Below are 15,801 nucleotides of genomic sequence, written 5' to 3' on the forward strand. Positions count from 1 at the left end.
AATTTTACTGTTTTTAAAACATGTTTAATGTTTCTGAAAATATTTTTTACTAGCGGTTTTATTATGTCGACCGCCAGTGCAAATCGATCGATTTCCACTGGCGGATTTCTAAACTTAACCGCCAGTGAAAATCGATTTTTACTGGCGGATTTTCACTTGCGGTCATCAGCTACCCGGCTATAAAAATGATGATTTCTACTAGACCAACGGTTCTAAGAAACGTCAGTGAAAATATGTTCACGACCGTCATTATAGAGCTTCTTTGTACTGGTGAACATAGTTTTTAACGGACATGATTACATGAATGTTGTGAGGTATAGAACTATAGATCATGGTAAAATCTTAGTGATAGTAACCTTTCCCATGTACTAGCACGGGTATTATTAGACTGTGTGATATATAGTAATGTTTTACACAGATTTTTAGGTGAAGAAACCGGCCTTTTCGCTGCTGCCTGCATGCCCGTGGCGCGCGACGAGCCGAGTACAAGCATCAAGGCTGTATCTAGGAGTCTATAGGCGGGTATCTGTCTTTGAACAGCGGCGTGCCCTCCTTCGGCTTGGACCAAGGGTACTTCATGGTGGGATCCCTCGGGAACTTCCTGAAGTTGACGAATGGCGCCCAGAACATCATCCTGCAAACACACAGACATCAAAACGAAACTGAAACCGATCTTTTGTTTTTGCTTTTGAGGAAAAACCAAACCAAATTCAGTTAGTAGTATGTAGGTCATGAGTTATATATAATAGTGCCACACGAAATTCAGTTAATAGTATACAGGTCATGAGTTTTAACAAATTGCATGAAGATGACATGAATTTTGAGCTTAATTAATTAGCTGGCCAGGCAAGCAAAATAACTTCACTTGTGCGGCTATAGCCTAGAGATCAGTTGGCGGATTCCGATCTTCTCACTCGCTCTACAGAACTCCTAGAATAGCTATTATATTGCCATTCTCTATAGCAACCCAAAAATCAACAGTTCTAGAGGCATGACGCCGCAGCAGCAATGCAAGTACACTACACTCACGCTGGGTAGAAGAGGTAGGTGAACATGAACTGCAGGTACGTCTCCACGAATTCGCGCTTGTACCACCTCAGCCTCATCCAGTTCATGATCACCGGCTGCGCGCACACACACACACATGCACACTTGTTACTCACTCAGGGTCAGTCCAAATGAAGTCGATTTGATAGCAAACCGAGAGCCGCGCGAGTAGCTAGCTCACGCACAGGAGCGACGAGGAAGTAGAAGAAGGCGAACACCGCGAGCGGCGGCAGGATCCCTAGCAGGTCGATGTCCTCCTCGCCGGTCACCGCCAGCGCCGCCGGCGCCTCAACCTACACATACAGCATTTGCGATTTCACGTTCGATATATATGTATGATCGTGCAGGTATAGTAGCGTCCAATCGAGCTCCAGGGCCGTGTGGAATTGAGCGAGAGACTCCTGTACGTACAGCTGCCCAGACGGCTCCGCACTGCAACACCGTCGCCAGCCTCTGCAACTGTGACTGTGAGCTCTGCATCTGCACCGACGTCGTTGGCGACGCGGACTGCGCGTTCGTTCGAGAAGCAAACAGGAAACAAACCAAGAGCATGGACGATCAGGAATTATCATCGGTGGGGATGGGGTAGCATCCAAACCAAGATTGCTAGCTACTAGCCTACTATGGACCTTGTCATGGAGGAGGCAGAGGAGCCTGAACTTGGCGCTGGAGCTGGGCGACTGCTGCTGCGAGGCCGCGAAGGTCGGTCGCCGCTTGGGTAGCTGCTTCGGACAGGGGGGCGGAGAGGAGGAGGCCGGCGAGAGGAGGCGGCATGAGGCGGCGGTGTCCATCGGGGCGATGGCTTGTCCTGCGTTGTGGTTTACTCCACGGCAGCCGTGGCGCGCGTCTTATCTGGATAGACGACGTTTTGGGGTCATCCGGTCATGTGGCACTCAATAATTTGGCCTGCCTGGACAGTTGGATGGGGATCTAATGGATGGAAAGTTGACTTCACGTCTTCACCACGTCATGCATGTGTTGAGTAGGCGGGCTGTGGTCGTAGTGTGGGGCCGGGTTTTCGAGCACGGCTCAATAGGGGCCCAAGCACATCCTGTCACGAAATAATATGAGTCGGGTTAGCACGGCCCGATGGCGGGTCTGGGCCGAGTCTTAAATTCCGGCTCGTCGGACCCCGGCACGACCTGCACAGATGGGCCGGTCTTGGGCCGACACCGCCCAATTAAGCTCAATGTGTTTATTTTCTTTAATTTAGTAAGATACCGACTTTAAATTGTTGTGATATTTGGAGTTTATGTGGTCAAATGATGCTATTATTGTTTAATATCTTTAATTTAGTAAACTATGGATTTTATGTGGTTGTAATATTTTGATTTTATGCCGTCAAATATACGAGCCGGTCTTGGGCCGGCACCGCCCAACTAAGTTCAATGTGTTTATTTTCTTTAATTTAGTAAGATACCGATTTTTATATTGTTGTGATATTTGGAGTTTATGTGGTCAAATGATGCTAGGATTGTTTAATATCTTTAATTTAGTAAACTATGAATTTTATGTGGTTGTAATATTTTGATTTTATGCGGTCAAATATACGGGCCGGACTTGGGCCGGCATGATCCAACGAAGGCACGACGTGGTTTACGATCGGACTGGGCCACTGTTTTTATACTGCGGACTGTCACGGCATGGTACAAAAGTTTTTTAGCTTTCCTGACCCGAACCTGTTTGGCACAAAGCACGATAGACTTAGACCGGACTGGCCCGATCTGGCCCAATTCCCAGCACTTCTTGCATAGTGGCAGTGCATGGATTTGCATAAGACCCGGACTGAGTTATGACACGTTTGTAACAAAAGCACGTAAAAAATAACATAATTCCAAAAGATACATGACAACATAAACTCAACTTAGATAACGTACAAAACCCGCTGTTGCGAAGCAATATCTTTATTGTTCTTCATTAATTGTTCTAAGTCTAAAGGTAAGACCAACTATAAAAAATAAACAAATGTATATTAAATACTCAATATAGGTAACGACAGATAGTGCAAATCAAATTTTATAACAAGGATTTCGTAAATGCCACTAGAACAAGGTTGATTAATCCTGCGATTTCTCATATCTCGATAGTGCCATAATATCTGTCCATTTTCAATGTAGGTAAATATGTCTCTCTCAAATCTAAATCCACATGATTTCCACTCTCTCAACCATCATCTCTGCAATCTTACTAAGGTCATTACAACTTGACCACTCAGGATCATAATTTATAGTATGCTCCTGACAACTGATAGCAAATCTGAGGGTGTGTTTGGTTTGACTTTTGGCTTTGGCTTTTGCTCCCCTAAAAGCCAAAAGCCAACCAAAGGGGTGGATCCAGAAAGCAGCTTTTCCTAAAAGTCGACTTTCTCGTAGTGCAAATCTGAAAGCACCCCTGGACCTGCTTTTAGTGACTTTTCGGATGGAACTATGAAAACATATATCGAAGAATTTTTTACGACTTTTAGTGGTTTCCACCAAACAATTTTTAGCTTTTTAACAGCTTACAGCCTACAGCTGCTTTTTCCACAGCTCACAGCCCACAGCAACTTTTTTCACAGCCACAGCCCAACCAAACAGACCCTGAGTTGTTTACCTTGGTAGGCCTGGTAGACGCTGACCTGCTGTGTCGTTTAGCTTCTTTCTTTCATCATTGTACTGCAATTCTGCAATACGCCAATGCCTTCACACCAAACTGTCTCAAGACGCGTGCGGGACATATTAGGGCTTTTTCTGGCTAAAGGCACCGAAACGGTTAGTCGTTCGAATTAAAGAATTAATCTTATAATGTTTCCAAGAAACTCTTTATTTTTAACTCTCTATTTAACTCTTTATTTATCTTTCCTAAATTTTAGGTCTCAAGGTTTGTGTAGGTTCTTCATCATTGTTGTGACAATGAGGTGACCTGCAATAGCAAGAGTTGTTTTACTTTTTTTATCCCAGATTTGACCGACTTGTTTTATTTTAAAAATATAATAACAATAATTATTTACTATGATATCGTCTACTTTATAATCTATACTATACTTAAAGCACCAGTTTCAACGGTCGTCATGCGTCATTTTTTTACAAATAACCCCTCGTAGCTATTTCAAATTAATCCGCTGACCTGCTAACTGTGTCGGGCCAGCCCGTTAGCCAGTCGATCCATTTAAATCAGCGTAAAATGTTAAAAAACAGTGCAGGAGGTGGGGCTGAAACCCATGCCCTGATGAAAAAAGGGCGGGAGACACTGGGTGAAACTGTCTAACCAGTAGAACATCACGCTAAGATGTTTTTAATATTGAATATAAATTGTATATAGGTATATACATTTTTTTGTAAAATAAAAAATAATCATGTCGGGTCGGGCCAGCACTACGGGCCGAGGCTGCAGCCCAAGCATGGCACGACGTTATTGGCTCTTGTAAGCATTATGTCGTTTCTGAGACCACATTGGCACAATGGACTACATGGTGTTTGAGGTTGCTGAATTGGATGGAGCAGCAATGATTTGTCACACTAACAGCAAAATAAAAGGTTATTTGTTGGTTTTAAACGTTAGTAATTGCTAAGAAGTAGTATAATTTATATGGAGCGCATCAAGTTTTTATTGATGCCTGATTTTAGCAATCACTCCATATTTTGATCTATCTTTTTTATAAGTTTGACTTCATGGGACTTATTTTAGAAACTTGACCTCACAAACTCTCTTATTTGGTTTCTGTATGATAGAATTATGTCATTTTATAATTTCTGTTCATTTAGTCAATCTTTGTGAACTCTCTTCTAATCGCTCACTTCATTGGCCGTGTTGTAGCAAGACATATTTGTATGGAGTAAACAATAACATCAGTTAGGCAAATCAAAATATATATTATACAGAGAGCGGAGACATTCAATAAAAAATCTTGAATTTTTTGATGGATAGTTTATGTGGGTATTGTTGTAAGCCGTCGCAACGCACGTCGCAACGCACGGGCAACCGACTAGTATACTTTAAATATGACTTTGAATTTTTCATTTTTATGCAAAAAATTAAATAAGACGAGCCAGTCAAACAAATTATAAATTGGGACATTGGGAGTATAACTGTTTCTACCAATTCTACCCTGTAAGTTCTACAGAAGAATGAAAAACAACGGATACGTGTTGTTAACCTGCGAAGGAACAAGAGGGCATCAGTATAACAGGCAATCTGAAGGTGGTGAAGATTTGTTGAAGACTGATCCAATTGCATCTATGCCAGTGCTCTGAGGAAAATGTCAAGGCTTAACACCTGACAACAAATAATTGCAGTTCTACTCTTAAGTTTGGCAATATACACTATACATAGTCTTGTGAAAGCCTTTTGCTTTTGAGTCACGAATCAACCAGTTGAGCATGTGCTACCACCATGCTGGACTCATTCTGATTCACCCAGCTTCTGCCAGCAGGTTTCTCAGCATTCAGTGCAGCCACTCTTTCCCTCACCATCTGAGCCTGCTCCCACTGTCCTACGCAAGCATACATGTTGGACAGCAGCACTAGGTGCCCGGCTGCTCGCGCTGGCTGCAGTTCAACTAATCTATTAGTCACTTTAGCTGCAAGCTCAAGGTTGCCCTCCCTTCTACATCCACTCAGGATTGCACCCCACGCACCCTCGTTTGGCTGGAATGGCATTTTCTCCACAAGCTCAAGTGCTTCATTCAACCGTCTCCAGCAACAGAGCATGTCAACCATGCATCCATAGTGTTGTATCTCTGGATTTATCCCGTAAACTCTTTCCATACTTTCAAAGTACCACCGTGCATCATCAATCCTCCCTGCCAGACTGCATGCCCGCAGAACTGCCAGCAGCGTGGCACCATCAGGCCGATCCTGCATTCTCTGGAACAAGTCCAGCGCCTCCTGGGGGTGACCATGCATTGCAAGACCCGAGATCATAGTAGTCCAAGAAACGGAGCTCCGCCTTGGCATCATCCCAAACAAGCGATGTGCATCTTCCACAGCACCACACTTCACATACATATGGATGAGAGCATTGTCCAGCAACACAGTCCTCCGCTGCCACCCTTCCAAGTCCACTCGTGCATGCACCCACCGCCCAAGTTCTAGGTCACCCAGCTCCGCACAGGCTTTTATAGCAGGGCAACCATAGTCACTGCGTCATCCTTAACCCTCGCCTTTCTCATCCTCCAGAACAGCTCCACCGCCTCTGCTGGCCTACCAGCATTCGCGCACCCACCGATCATCGTCGTCCACGACACCACGTCCCTCCTGCTATTGGGCATCTCGCTAAAGAACCGCAGTGCGGCGTCCACCTCACGGCATCGCACGTACGCGGCGAGCATGCAGTTCCACGCGGCCACCGCCCTGGTTGACATTTCGTCGAACGCCTTACGGGCGTCCCCGAGCTGCTGGGCCGACGCGTACACACTAACAAGGCTGGTCATCACGTGCCCACTATCGCCTGTCTGGGCGAGTACTCCGCTCGCAAGCGCGAGCGCGTGGAGGGCGCGGCCATGGGGGAGCGCCCCAACGCCCGCGGGGGCGAATGCGGCGAGGAGGGTTGAGAAGGTGAATGCGTTGGGGCGCAGCCCGTGGCAGCCCACGAGGCGGGATAGAAACGCGAGCAGGGCGCTGGGCGTGGAGCCTGACGTGGCGGCGGTGCGAAGGAGGAGGTTGGCGAGGGTGGGGGACGCTGGGGAAGGGGGCACAGAGAGGATGAAGAGTGACTCTGCGCGGGGGAGGTCGGCGGCAGCGACGGTGAGGGAGAGGAGCTTGGCGAGGAGGAAGCGCTTATGGGTGAAGCCGTTGAGGAGGAGCTGTGCGTGGAGTTGGTCGAGGCCGCGGCGGATGGCAGAGGGGGATGAGGAGCGGCTGAGGTGCTGCGCGACGAGGAAGAGGCGCTGCTGCAGCGCGCGGGAGTATGGGATGTACCGGGGCAGGTTGGGCGGAACAAGAGCCCGGTGGCGAGTGCGATTGCTCGGCATCTTTCGCCGGCTGGCTTCTGGCCCGGCCCCCGGGAATGATACGAGTTTCGTTAGCTGACATTAATGCGTGCAATTGGAAGTTTGGCGTCTTGGCGACCTACGGCTACAATATCGGCATGTTTGGTTTATGTATTTGGAGAGTCAGGCTAACTTGGTCCGTACGCGCAGAGCCTGCATGCGCAGCGCAGCTATTCTGGTGGGTATGGCCGCAGCTTGGTTCAAGACCATCTTTTATATAAGCTAATGCACGCCATGTCAACAAACCATTCAACCAAACAAGAAAAAAAATGAAAAATCCTCTATCCCATGACACATACCGAACAAATGCAGGAAACCAATCACACGGTATGTTTCTTTTGCTAGATTTTGTTATTTTTTAATGGCACATCGTTTCATGATTTGTGATTCCTCAATAATACTGGTAAGGCTCCTTTAAAGTTGATTTCTTGAAAAAAAAATCTACCAAACCAGAGGCTCTTTGACGTGCTCTTCTTAGAAAAGGAGGAGCACCTCTAAAAACCTAACAAGAGGCAGAAGCCATAAAAATGAGTTTTTATTGGCTCCTCTCTCATGTTTTTTCTTTTCAACGACGTTATATCACAGCAAAAGCTAAAGAATGAGCTATATTTCAACCAAACAGGACAGTCTTTCTAAAGCTTTTCCCGATAATAATGTGGGAGCTGTTTTTTTAATAAGCCAGAGCTAGAGGTGAAGTATCGGATGATGAGCTCTACCAAACTGGGCCTAATAACTAGCCCACTAATAAAATATGCTTTACTCTCTATCTTAATTTATAATTCGTTTACATATTTTTACCAAGTTTAACTGGCTTGTGTTGTTTTTTTTAAAAAATATATATAAAAAATCGAAGTTATACATAAAATATATCATGTACTAAACCATATTACAGTAAAAAAATATTATTATAACGAGCATATCAAATTTGTTAAAAGTCAAATGAATTACAAATCGTGTCTAACGAATTGCAACAGGGTAGTATTAGGAATCTTCGGGGTGGTTGGACTGTCATCTTATGGTAGAACAACCCCGTAGTCAAATATGGCAGATTGCCGCTGCCCCAATGCCCCTATGCCGCCGCCCTCCACGTCTGTCCGCCTCCTCTTCTCCCGCCGCCGCCCTAACGCCCCGCACCATCATCTCTGCAGCCGTCACAGTCTCTCCGCCTCCGGCCCCGCCGCTGCCGCTGCCATTGCACCTTCGTCCCGCAACCGCGCCGCGGGCCTCGCCGCCGCCGTTCACGGCACGGTCGCGGCCAAGAACTTCGCGCAAGCCATCCGTTTGACGAAATCCCTCGTCCAGGTCTCCCGTTCCTTCCCCGGCCGGAGCTCTGCTGCCACAGCCGCCGGCGCCGGCGCCGCATTCACTGCTCTCTCCTCCACCTCCACCACCCCTGCCCCCGCCCTCGGCGTGCTCGTCATCGCCCTCTCTCAGATGGGGCTGCTCGACGAGGCTTTGTACGTGTTCCGGCGCTTAAGGACGCTACCGGCGCTTCCGGCGTGCAACGCGGTCCTGGATGGGCTCGTGAAAGCACGCAGGCCTGGGTGCGCCTGGGAGCTGTTCGACGAAATGCTTAGACGGGGGTTGGTGCCCAGTGTGGTCACGTACAATACTCTTATCAATGCATGCCGGTTCCAGGGTACTGTGGCCAAGGCTCAGGAGGTGTGGGATCAGATGGTGGCACAGCAGATTGACCCAAATGTGGTCACATATACGACGATGATATGTGCACTTTGTGAAGAGGGATGCATTGGCGATGCTGAGCGGTTGTTTGACGCTATGAAGGAAGCGGGGATGCAGCCTAATCAGTATACATACAATGTGCTGATGAGCGGTCACTGTCAGAGAGATGATGTCAACAGTGCAGTTGTGTTGTACCAGGAATTGCTGAAGAGTGGCCTGAATCCAAATGCTGTTATCTTTACAACCCTGATTGACGGTTTCTGTAAAGCGAAGAGGTTCAGTGAAGCAAAAGGTATGTTTCTTGAGATGCCCAGGTTTGGGGTTGCTCCTACCGTTCCTGTGTACAACAGTTTGATGGATGGAGCTTTTCGGTCTGGAAATGCACAAGAAGCATTGGCACTTTATCAGGAGATGACTCGCTTAGGTTTGTGCCCAGACGAGTTCACCTGCAGCATTGTTGTGAGAGGCCTTTGTGATGGAGGGCAAATGCATGTAGCGGACAGGTTTCTTCAAGGTGTGCAGGAAGATGGTGTTAATCTGAATGCAGCTGCTTACAATGCACTGATTGATGAGTACTGCAGGATTGGGAATTTGGAGGAAGCGCTAGCAACATGCACTAGAATGACTGAGGTCGGAATTGAGCCCAATGTGGTGTCATACTCCTCCTTGATAGATGGGCATTCAAAACGAGGGAAGATGCAAATAGCAATGGCTATATACACTGAGATGGTGGCTAAAGGGATTGAGCCTAATGTGGTAACATACACTGCTCTTATTCATGGCCATGCCAAGAATGGTGGCATAGATGCTGCTTTTCGTTTACACAAGGAAATGATAGAGAATGGTATTTCACCTAACGCTATCACAGTGTCAGTTCTTGTCGATGGTCTGTGCAGAGAGAATAGGGTTCAGGAAGCGGTCAGGTTTGTGATGGAGTACTCAGGGTTGAAGTGCAGTGACATTCATTCTGTCTTCTCAAACTTTACAATTGAGGAAGAATGTTTAATTCCAAACAGTGTGATATATATGACCTTGATATATGGCCTGTACTTAGATGGTCAACACTGCGAAGCTGGCAAGCTTTTCTCCTACATGAGAAAATCAGGTATGATCCCTGATAGCTTTACCTATACACTACTGATACGAGGGCAGTGCATGCTTGGCTATGTCTTGAATGCCATGATGCTCTATGCTGATATGATGAAGATTGGTGTTAAACCAACAAGGTACAAGATAGAATGCCCTGAGATCTGGTCATGGGCACCACTGAATGACCTCCAAACTGTTGTAAGTTAAGAAATGGATTTTGACTACATACTTCAGATTTCTAGAGCAAAAGCCAGTTCACAGGTTGTGGAACGTTTTAGTCAAACTCAGTCATCAATATGGTAGACCAATCTGTTACATCTGTGCGACCATTGTAAGATCGTTATTTGGAAAGCCCTCTGCTTATTGACCTTGTTCTCAAGGCAAATGAAAATTTGAAGCCATTGGATTTGATTTTTAATTGCCGCCATTTTGTGGTACGGGCTCTGAACAAAACGAGTACTGTAATATGATCAGCAACAACGCTGATTAACAGGAACTGGAGCAGATAGATGGCTGTGATGAGGGTTGAATGTAAACCATTGCAAATGACATGTGCACAAGCCCATCTGCAAACGCACCTGGAAGAATGTACATGTGGAAGCAAGTATGCAACATATGCTGCACTTGCAGAGATTTACTGTGGCCTTTCTGGTTCTGATGTGGATTGAGAGGGATTGCCAGAGAATTGAACTAAAAATATCCCTAGCCAACCCATGCGCAATAAAAAAGGCCTTATAGATATTTTACAGGTTTAAGTCTGTTGGCAATTGGCATATGCACTAGAGAGGACGTCCAATCTATAGTTAGGTGAATGTCAATTTAACTGTTCACCTGATACGACTATCAGTGATGATCATGTATTCTTTTAAATGTGGGTGATGATTTATTTTGCCCATTTTTACCTGCTATGTGATTATGTCACAGAAGTGTGCATGACATTTACCATGCATTTCTTGTTAACAGTGCCAGAATGCATTCCTTTCATTAGCATTATGGACAAATAGCACTACTATACTAGAAACAAATATCTACTACTCCCAAAAAATAATTTCACCATTGTCACTGACTAAACCAAGATCTTTGAGTCTTCTTTCCTGGTAGTACTCAAGGCCATCTAATTCCTCCTCCCTCTGTTTAAAAATACCATCAATGTGCTGGAGTACTTTCTTTTCACCGGCCCTTACTCCAATTGCAATTGCAAGTCTTGGCTGCAAATTCTCTCTTCCCGATAGTTCTTCATCCTGAATATTCCACACATGTTTCATAAGATTAATTAATTAAGATAAAAAAGATGAAGGAAAAGAATAGCTACATCTAATCAATTGGTAAACCTCTTCTATTGTGGTATGATAGTCAGCAAGGGCTGATTTGCAGGCATCTCGCATGGCCTGACATATTGATTCCTCATTGTCAGGACTCAATGGCAGTTCAAGGTGGCCCCAAACTGAATTCCTAAAGAGTGCTTCCAAGAGAAATGCATCTGTTCCACCAATGCAAAGTAATCGCAGGTAAGGGAGCATTTGAGGGGGAAGGGGTTCGTTGAGGATTACATCAAAGTATGCGGTTTCCCCCAGTCCGTTTGCCTCTGCAATGTCAAGCTTGTCTCCATAAAATGGATCAGATTCAGAGATTTCCAGGGTCACAGTAAACGAATCCCTTGATGGATTTGATTCCACAAACCCATAGTCTAGTGCCAGTTCAGCATTACTCTTGTCCAGATCGTACTGGATATATATCTGTAAATGCAAATCTCAGTGCTCAGTTACAAATTGCACGTTTTAGCTTGTCACTTGAACTTGAAGCATCCACTATTGCATATAGATGCTGAAAGCCATGAAAACAGTGCACCTAGTGCAGAAAAATGGAACATCATCTGTACCTGCTGTCCAGATTTAACATTCACTGGTGTTCGCAAGGAGAACATGAGTTCCCTACCAAAAAGACCCTTTCCTTTGATCTCCCAACTTGACCCTTCTGAGGTGATATTAGGACTGTGATTAACCTGATTTGCGAAGCAAGCAAAATAATTTTAAAGAATGCATTTCCAACATTCAAATAATGCCTTATTTGAATCCTTTTGACATGGTACCTTAAGCATGGAAATTACAACTAGGACCATTTAACAACAATAAGAAGAATCGTAGCAAGTGGGATTAGAATCTGGAAAACGCCAATATGTATTGCATATTACCAAATCAGCAAATGGTATGAGAGCAAGCTTATCTCCGCGGAGCTCTGGAAACACCCTTGATCTGAGCATTCCAAATGCCCATAGGAAATCATCAAATGTTATGCTACCTGGGAACAGGTCCTTATTTGTGCTTATGATCTCTGCTTGAACACTATCAAATTCGCTTTGCACATACTCTTTCACGCCCACTGTGGTGCTTAGCAACTGTGTTCCTGCAAGTGACAGAAGTAGCATAAAAGTTACCGAGAGATCCCAGCACACAACAACTGGCAAGAACTTTTGCATTGCACACTGACCTTGTATCTCTAGGAGCTCTTCTTCAGACCTGCACTGGAGGCACCAAGCGCCACTCAAACATCAGAACGAGAATAGCGCAGAACTGCAGAAGCAGCCAAACACAAATGGAGCGATCGGCGTCCTCTCACTCACCAGAAGATGGTGGAGTCGGTCTGGCGCGGGAGGATGGCCAGGTAGGGCGCCCACGGCGAGTCCGCCCCGCGCGCGACCTCACTGAGGAGCAGCAGCGCGACGGCGACCCAGGGCCGGAGGCCCCCTCCGCCGCCGCAGGCGCGGCCGATGTCGGAGGCCGCGACGGCGTCGGCGTCCATCCAGAGCTTCTTAGGCACCTCCGCGACCACCTCCCCGCGGGGCAGATCGCGCGCCGCCACGAGGCCGAGACCCTCCGGCACGGCGGCTGGAATGGCTTTTCCTCCATCGCCCGCGCCATGAGAGGCGAGCCACCGGCGGAAGTCCTCCATCGCAGACACTGTGGCCGTTGTGCTGGCTGCCGCGCGGGGTCGTAGCTGCCGATTGTGGTGCCTCGATGGCTTCGTGGGGAGGCGGAGGCGAGGAGGCGGTCGGCGGGGGGAGTTGGGGAGACGCTGCAGGGGGAGGAGGTGGTGCTGGTAGAGCGTGGCCATGATTCCCTGCACTGCGCGGCCTGCGCCTGCGACGGAGGTAGTGGTTTGGACGACGACGGCCGTTGGTTTCCATATCCATAAGTAGTTATTATGGCGGGAGTGGATATGATCAGCGGTGAAATGCCGACCGAGTCCGTGCCAATAGGTGTTTTCCCTCTAGGAAACAGGAGGTTAATTATCCTGTAGATGTTCCACGAATTATCTCAAAAATGATTCACGACCGCTCATAAGTCATAGGCAGATGATGATCGGCTCCTTGTAGAACACATATGAGATGGGTCGTTCAACGAAATTACACAATTCAGATACTCCGTCCGATCAGAATTACAGCTTTTAGCTCAAGATGAACTTCTCCAACTGTAGTATATATTTTTAAGAAATTGTTGACGCTTTTTTGGAGCGCCAAACACTCAACAAGAACCGTGACGGTGCTCTCTGGTCAGACGCGGACGGTCCACGACGAGGGGCCGGACCGTCCGCGACCTGGCGCAGGGGCTAGGGCTTACTGCCTGACGGCCAGACGGTCCGGGCGGCGGAAGATCGCCGGCGACGCCTGGATCTCGCTCCCGGGAGAGACCCCGTCGGGGAGGAGAGATCCTAGGAGTTATCTAGGCTCGGGCAGGCCGACCTAGACTCCTCTAATCCACGTAGAGGCGAAGAATTTGGGGATCGGAAGGCTAAACTAGAACTAGACTATAACTACTCATAGGAAATAAATGCGAAATAGAAGTGTTTTGATTCGATTGCTGATTACAAATCGGCCGTATACCTCTCTATTTATACAGGAGGGGGCTGGACCCTTTACACAACTGATTTCCGAGCTAATTCTGCGAATCTAGCTAACAACCGTAGCACAAAACTCGGAACCCTAATCTGCTCTGCGCACGCGCGGACCGTCCGGCCCACAGGCGCGGACTGTCCGGCCTCAGGGCCGGACCGTCCGCACGCTCATTTTGGTGCCAAACATATGCCCCCTGCCTTTTGGTGGAGATGGGCAAACCAAAAGCATCTTAACTCGATGTGATCACATCGATTTTCTTAAGCATCTTGCCACATACTAGGATGGTACTGCTTGAGAAAACGTCCATTCAAAGCTTTGGGTAAATCCTTGCCTTGTAATATTTATAGTAAATAGGCGTTACCAAATATTACATGTTTACTTTATAAGGACCCTCCCAGCTTGGCGACCATTTTCCAAACTTCCGGTCTTTATTCCTTAGAGGCAGGATGGTCTTCCACACCAGGTCCCCTACTTAAAATGACTTTACTTTGACCTTGTTGTAGGCCCGGGCTACCATGATCTTGTCCTTTTCTATTGCTCCCAAAGCTATCACCCTCTTGTCGGTCACCTCATCAATATTATCCATCATTGCATTGTAATAATCAGTGAAAATTAGATCATTTTGTCTGGCGAACTTGACAACATTCAAACTTATTTCCACAGGCAACACTGCTTCCTGCCCATAGACAAGCTCAAAAGGAGACACTTTAGTAGCACTATGTTTAGATATTCTGTGAGCCCATAAAGCTTCGGACAAAATCTTATGCCAATGCTTAGGATTATCAGATATCTTCTTTTTTATCAAGTTAATCAATGTCCTGTTACTAGACTCGGCCTGTCCATTGGCCTAAGCATAATATGGAGATGAATTAAACAACTTAATTCTATATAATTCAACAAATTCACGTACCTCCTTTGACATAAAAGAAGTCCCTTGATTCGTAGTCAAGGTCTGGGGAATGTTGAATCTATGAATAATATGCTCAGTTATGAACTCAATTACCTCCTTGTGTGTCATGTTCTTCAGAGCAACGGCTTCAGTCCATTTGGTAAAGTAGTCAGTGGCAACTAACATGAACCGATGCCCCTTTGATGATGAAGGATGAATTTTCCCAATAAAGTCTAATCCCCATCCTCTAAAAGGCCAAAGCTTGATGATAGGATGTAATTCGGCTACAGGGACCAATTGTAGGTCACCGAATTTTTGACACACTTGGCAACCCTTGTAGTACTTGAAACAATCAGCTATCATATTAGGCCAATAAAAACTAGACCTTCGTAACAACCACTTCATCTTTGGAGCCGATTGATGGGTACCACAAATTCCTTCATGTACTTCGGCCATGGCTAATATAGCATCATCTGGGCCCAAGCACTTAAGCAGGACGTCGTTGACTGTTCGGCGATAGAGTTCATCACTCATTAAAACATACTTGAAAGTCGTACGCCGAATGTTCTTATCTGTCCTGACATTAGGATTTCGTAAATAATTAGTTATGGGCGTCCTCCAATCACTTGCATTGGCTTTATTATCAGCCGAATCGATTAGGAGAACTTTCCTGGTAACCCCGGACGGTCCGACGTCTTCACGCAGACGGTCCGCGACCTGGGGATTTGGCCCTGCACTGGTTATCAGATTTTCAGTATTGTGAAATTTCCCTCACTTTATCCGATAACCTGATGCATCTTGTGCCAAATTGTTAGCTCTATGATTATCAACTCTAGAGATATGCCGAATACTGAATTCGTCAAAAGAATGGATTATGCTCCAACATTTTTCAAGGTAACTATTTAGAGTACTATCAAAACATTGATATTCTTCTAACACTTGTTGGACGACCAGCTGAGAATCACCAAATGACTTTACATGTTTTACTCACATACAATTTAAAAGTTCCAAGCCGAACAAAAGGGCTTCATATTCGGCTTGATTGTTAGTGCAATAAGTTTTCAATCGGCTAGAGAAGTCGAAGGAGATATTACTTGGTGAAACAAGCACAATGCCAATCTCTTGCCCTTTATTGCAAACCGATCTATCAAAATATAAAGTCCAAGGAGTAATAGTGAGGTATGACATGTCTAGTTTATGAGTATCATTAATCCGATGTTCTACAATAAAATC

At 46.1% G+C, this 15,801-nt stretch overlaps 3 protein-coding genes across 4 annotated transcripts; all 3 read right to left on the bottom strand.

Annotated features, from left to right (window-relative positions):
* Nucleotides 1-266: 266 nt before the first annotated feature.
* On the bottom strand, nucleotides 267-1,859 carry LOC100277231 (NAD(P)H-quinone oxidoreductase subunit L chloroplastic). Its single transcript, NM_001150862.1, has 5 exons — nucleotides 1,677-1,859; nucleotides 1,459-1,554; nucleotides 1,233-1,340; nucleotides 1,030-1,124; nucleotides 267-634 (listed from the first exon to the last, which is right to left on the bottom strand). Exons 1-5 carry the CDS (start codon nucleotides 1,836-1,838, stop codon nucleotides 505-507), a joined length of 591 nt encoding a protein of 196 aa, NP_001144334.1. The 5' UTR covers nucleotides 1,839-1,859; the 3' UTR covers nucleotides 267-504.
* A 3,179-nt stretch (nucleotides 1,860-5,038) lies between these two features.
* On the bottom strand, nucleotides 5,039-7,130 carry LOC103632731 (pentatricopeptide repeat-containing protein At5g56310). The gene has a single exon (XM_008654475.3). The coding sequence runs from the start codon at nucleotides 6,995-6,997 to the stop codon at nucleotides 6,143-6,145; it is 855 nt and encodes a 284-aa protein (XP_008652697.1). The 5' UTR covers nucleotides 6,998-7,130; the 3' UTR covers nucleotides 5,039-6,142.
* A 3,575-nt stretch (nucleotides 7,131-10,705) lies between these two features.
* LOC100382373 ([Fructose-bisphosphate aldolase]-lysine N-methyltransferase chloroplastic) lies at nucleotides 10,706-12,966 on the bottom strand. 2 transcript variants are annotated; one of them, XM_020540623.3, is made up of 6 exons: nucleotides 12,408-12,966; nucleotides 12,275-12,303; nucleotides 11,979-12,190; nucleotides 11,667-11,789; nucleotides 11,338-11,523; nucleotides 10,706-11,028 (listed from the first exon to the last, which is right to left on the bottom strand). In XM_020540623.3, the coding sequence occupies exons 1-6, from the start codon at nucleotides 12,896-12,898 to the stop codon at nucleotides 10,819-10,821; spliced, it is 1,251 nt and encodes a 416-aa protein (XP_020396212.1). In that variant the 5' UTR covers nucleotides 12,899-12,966; the 3' UTR covers nucleotides 10,706-10,818. The 2 variants fall into 2 exon arrangements, with proteins under 2 accessions (XP_020396212.1, NP_001168589.1); NM_001175118.1 differs by having other exon boundaries at nucleotides 10,743-11,028; nucleotides 11,119-11,523; nucleotides 12,408-12,942.
* Between the last annotated feature and the right edge of the window lie 2,835 nt (nucleotides 12,967-15,801).

The sequence above is a fragment of the Zea mays genome, chromosome 7, assembly GCF_902167145.1.
Source record: "Zea mays cultivar B73 chromosome 7, Zm-B73-REFERENCE-NAM-5.0, whole genome shotgun sequence".
Classification (NCBI taxonomy): domain Eukaryota; kingdom Viridiplantae; phylum Streptophyta; class Magnoliopsida; order Poales; family Poaceae; genus Zea; species Zea mays.

Excerpts from the sequence above, each read along its gene's own strand:
- LOC100277231 (NM_001150862.1), bottom strand. The coding sequence starts at position 1,838 with ATGGACACCGCCGCCTCATGCCGCCTCCTCTCGCCGGCCTCCTCCTCT. Across the intron at positions 1,341-1,458 it reads GCGGAGCCGTCTGGGCAGCT|GTTGAGGCGCCGGCGGCGCT; the intron begins GTACGTACAGGA and ends CTGTATGTGTAG. Across the intron at positions 635-1,029 it reads ACCTACCTCTTCTACCCAGC|GATGATGTTCTGGGCGCCAT; the intron begins GTGAGTGTAGTG and ends GTGTGTTTGCAG.
- LOC103632731 (XM_008654475.3), bottom strand. The coding sequence starts at position 6,997 with ATGCCGAGCAATCGCACTCGCCACCGGGCTCTTGTTCCGCCCAACCTG.
- LOC100382373 (NM_001175118.1), bottom strand. The coding sequence starts at position 12,898 with ATGGCCACGCTCTACCAGCACCACCTCCTCCCCCTGCAGCGTCTCCCC. Across the intron at positions 11,524-11,666 it reads ATGTTAAATCTGGACAGCAG|ATATATATCCAGTACGATCT; the intron begins GTACAGATGATG and ends TTGCATTTACAG. Across the intron at positions 11,029-11,118 it reads ATCATACCACAATAGAAGAG|GATGAAGAACTATCGGGAAG; the intron begins GTTTACCAATTG and ends TGGAATATTCAG.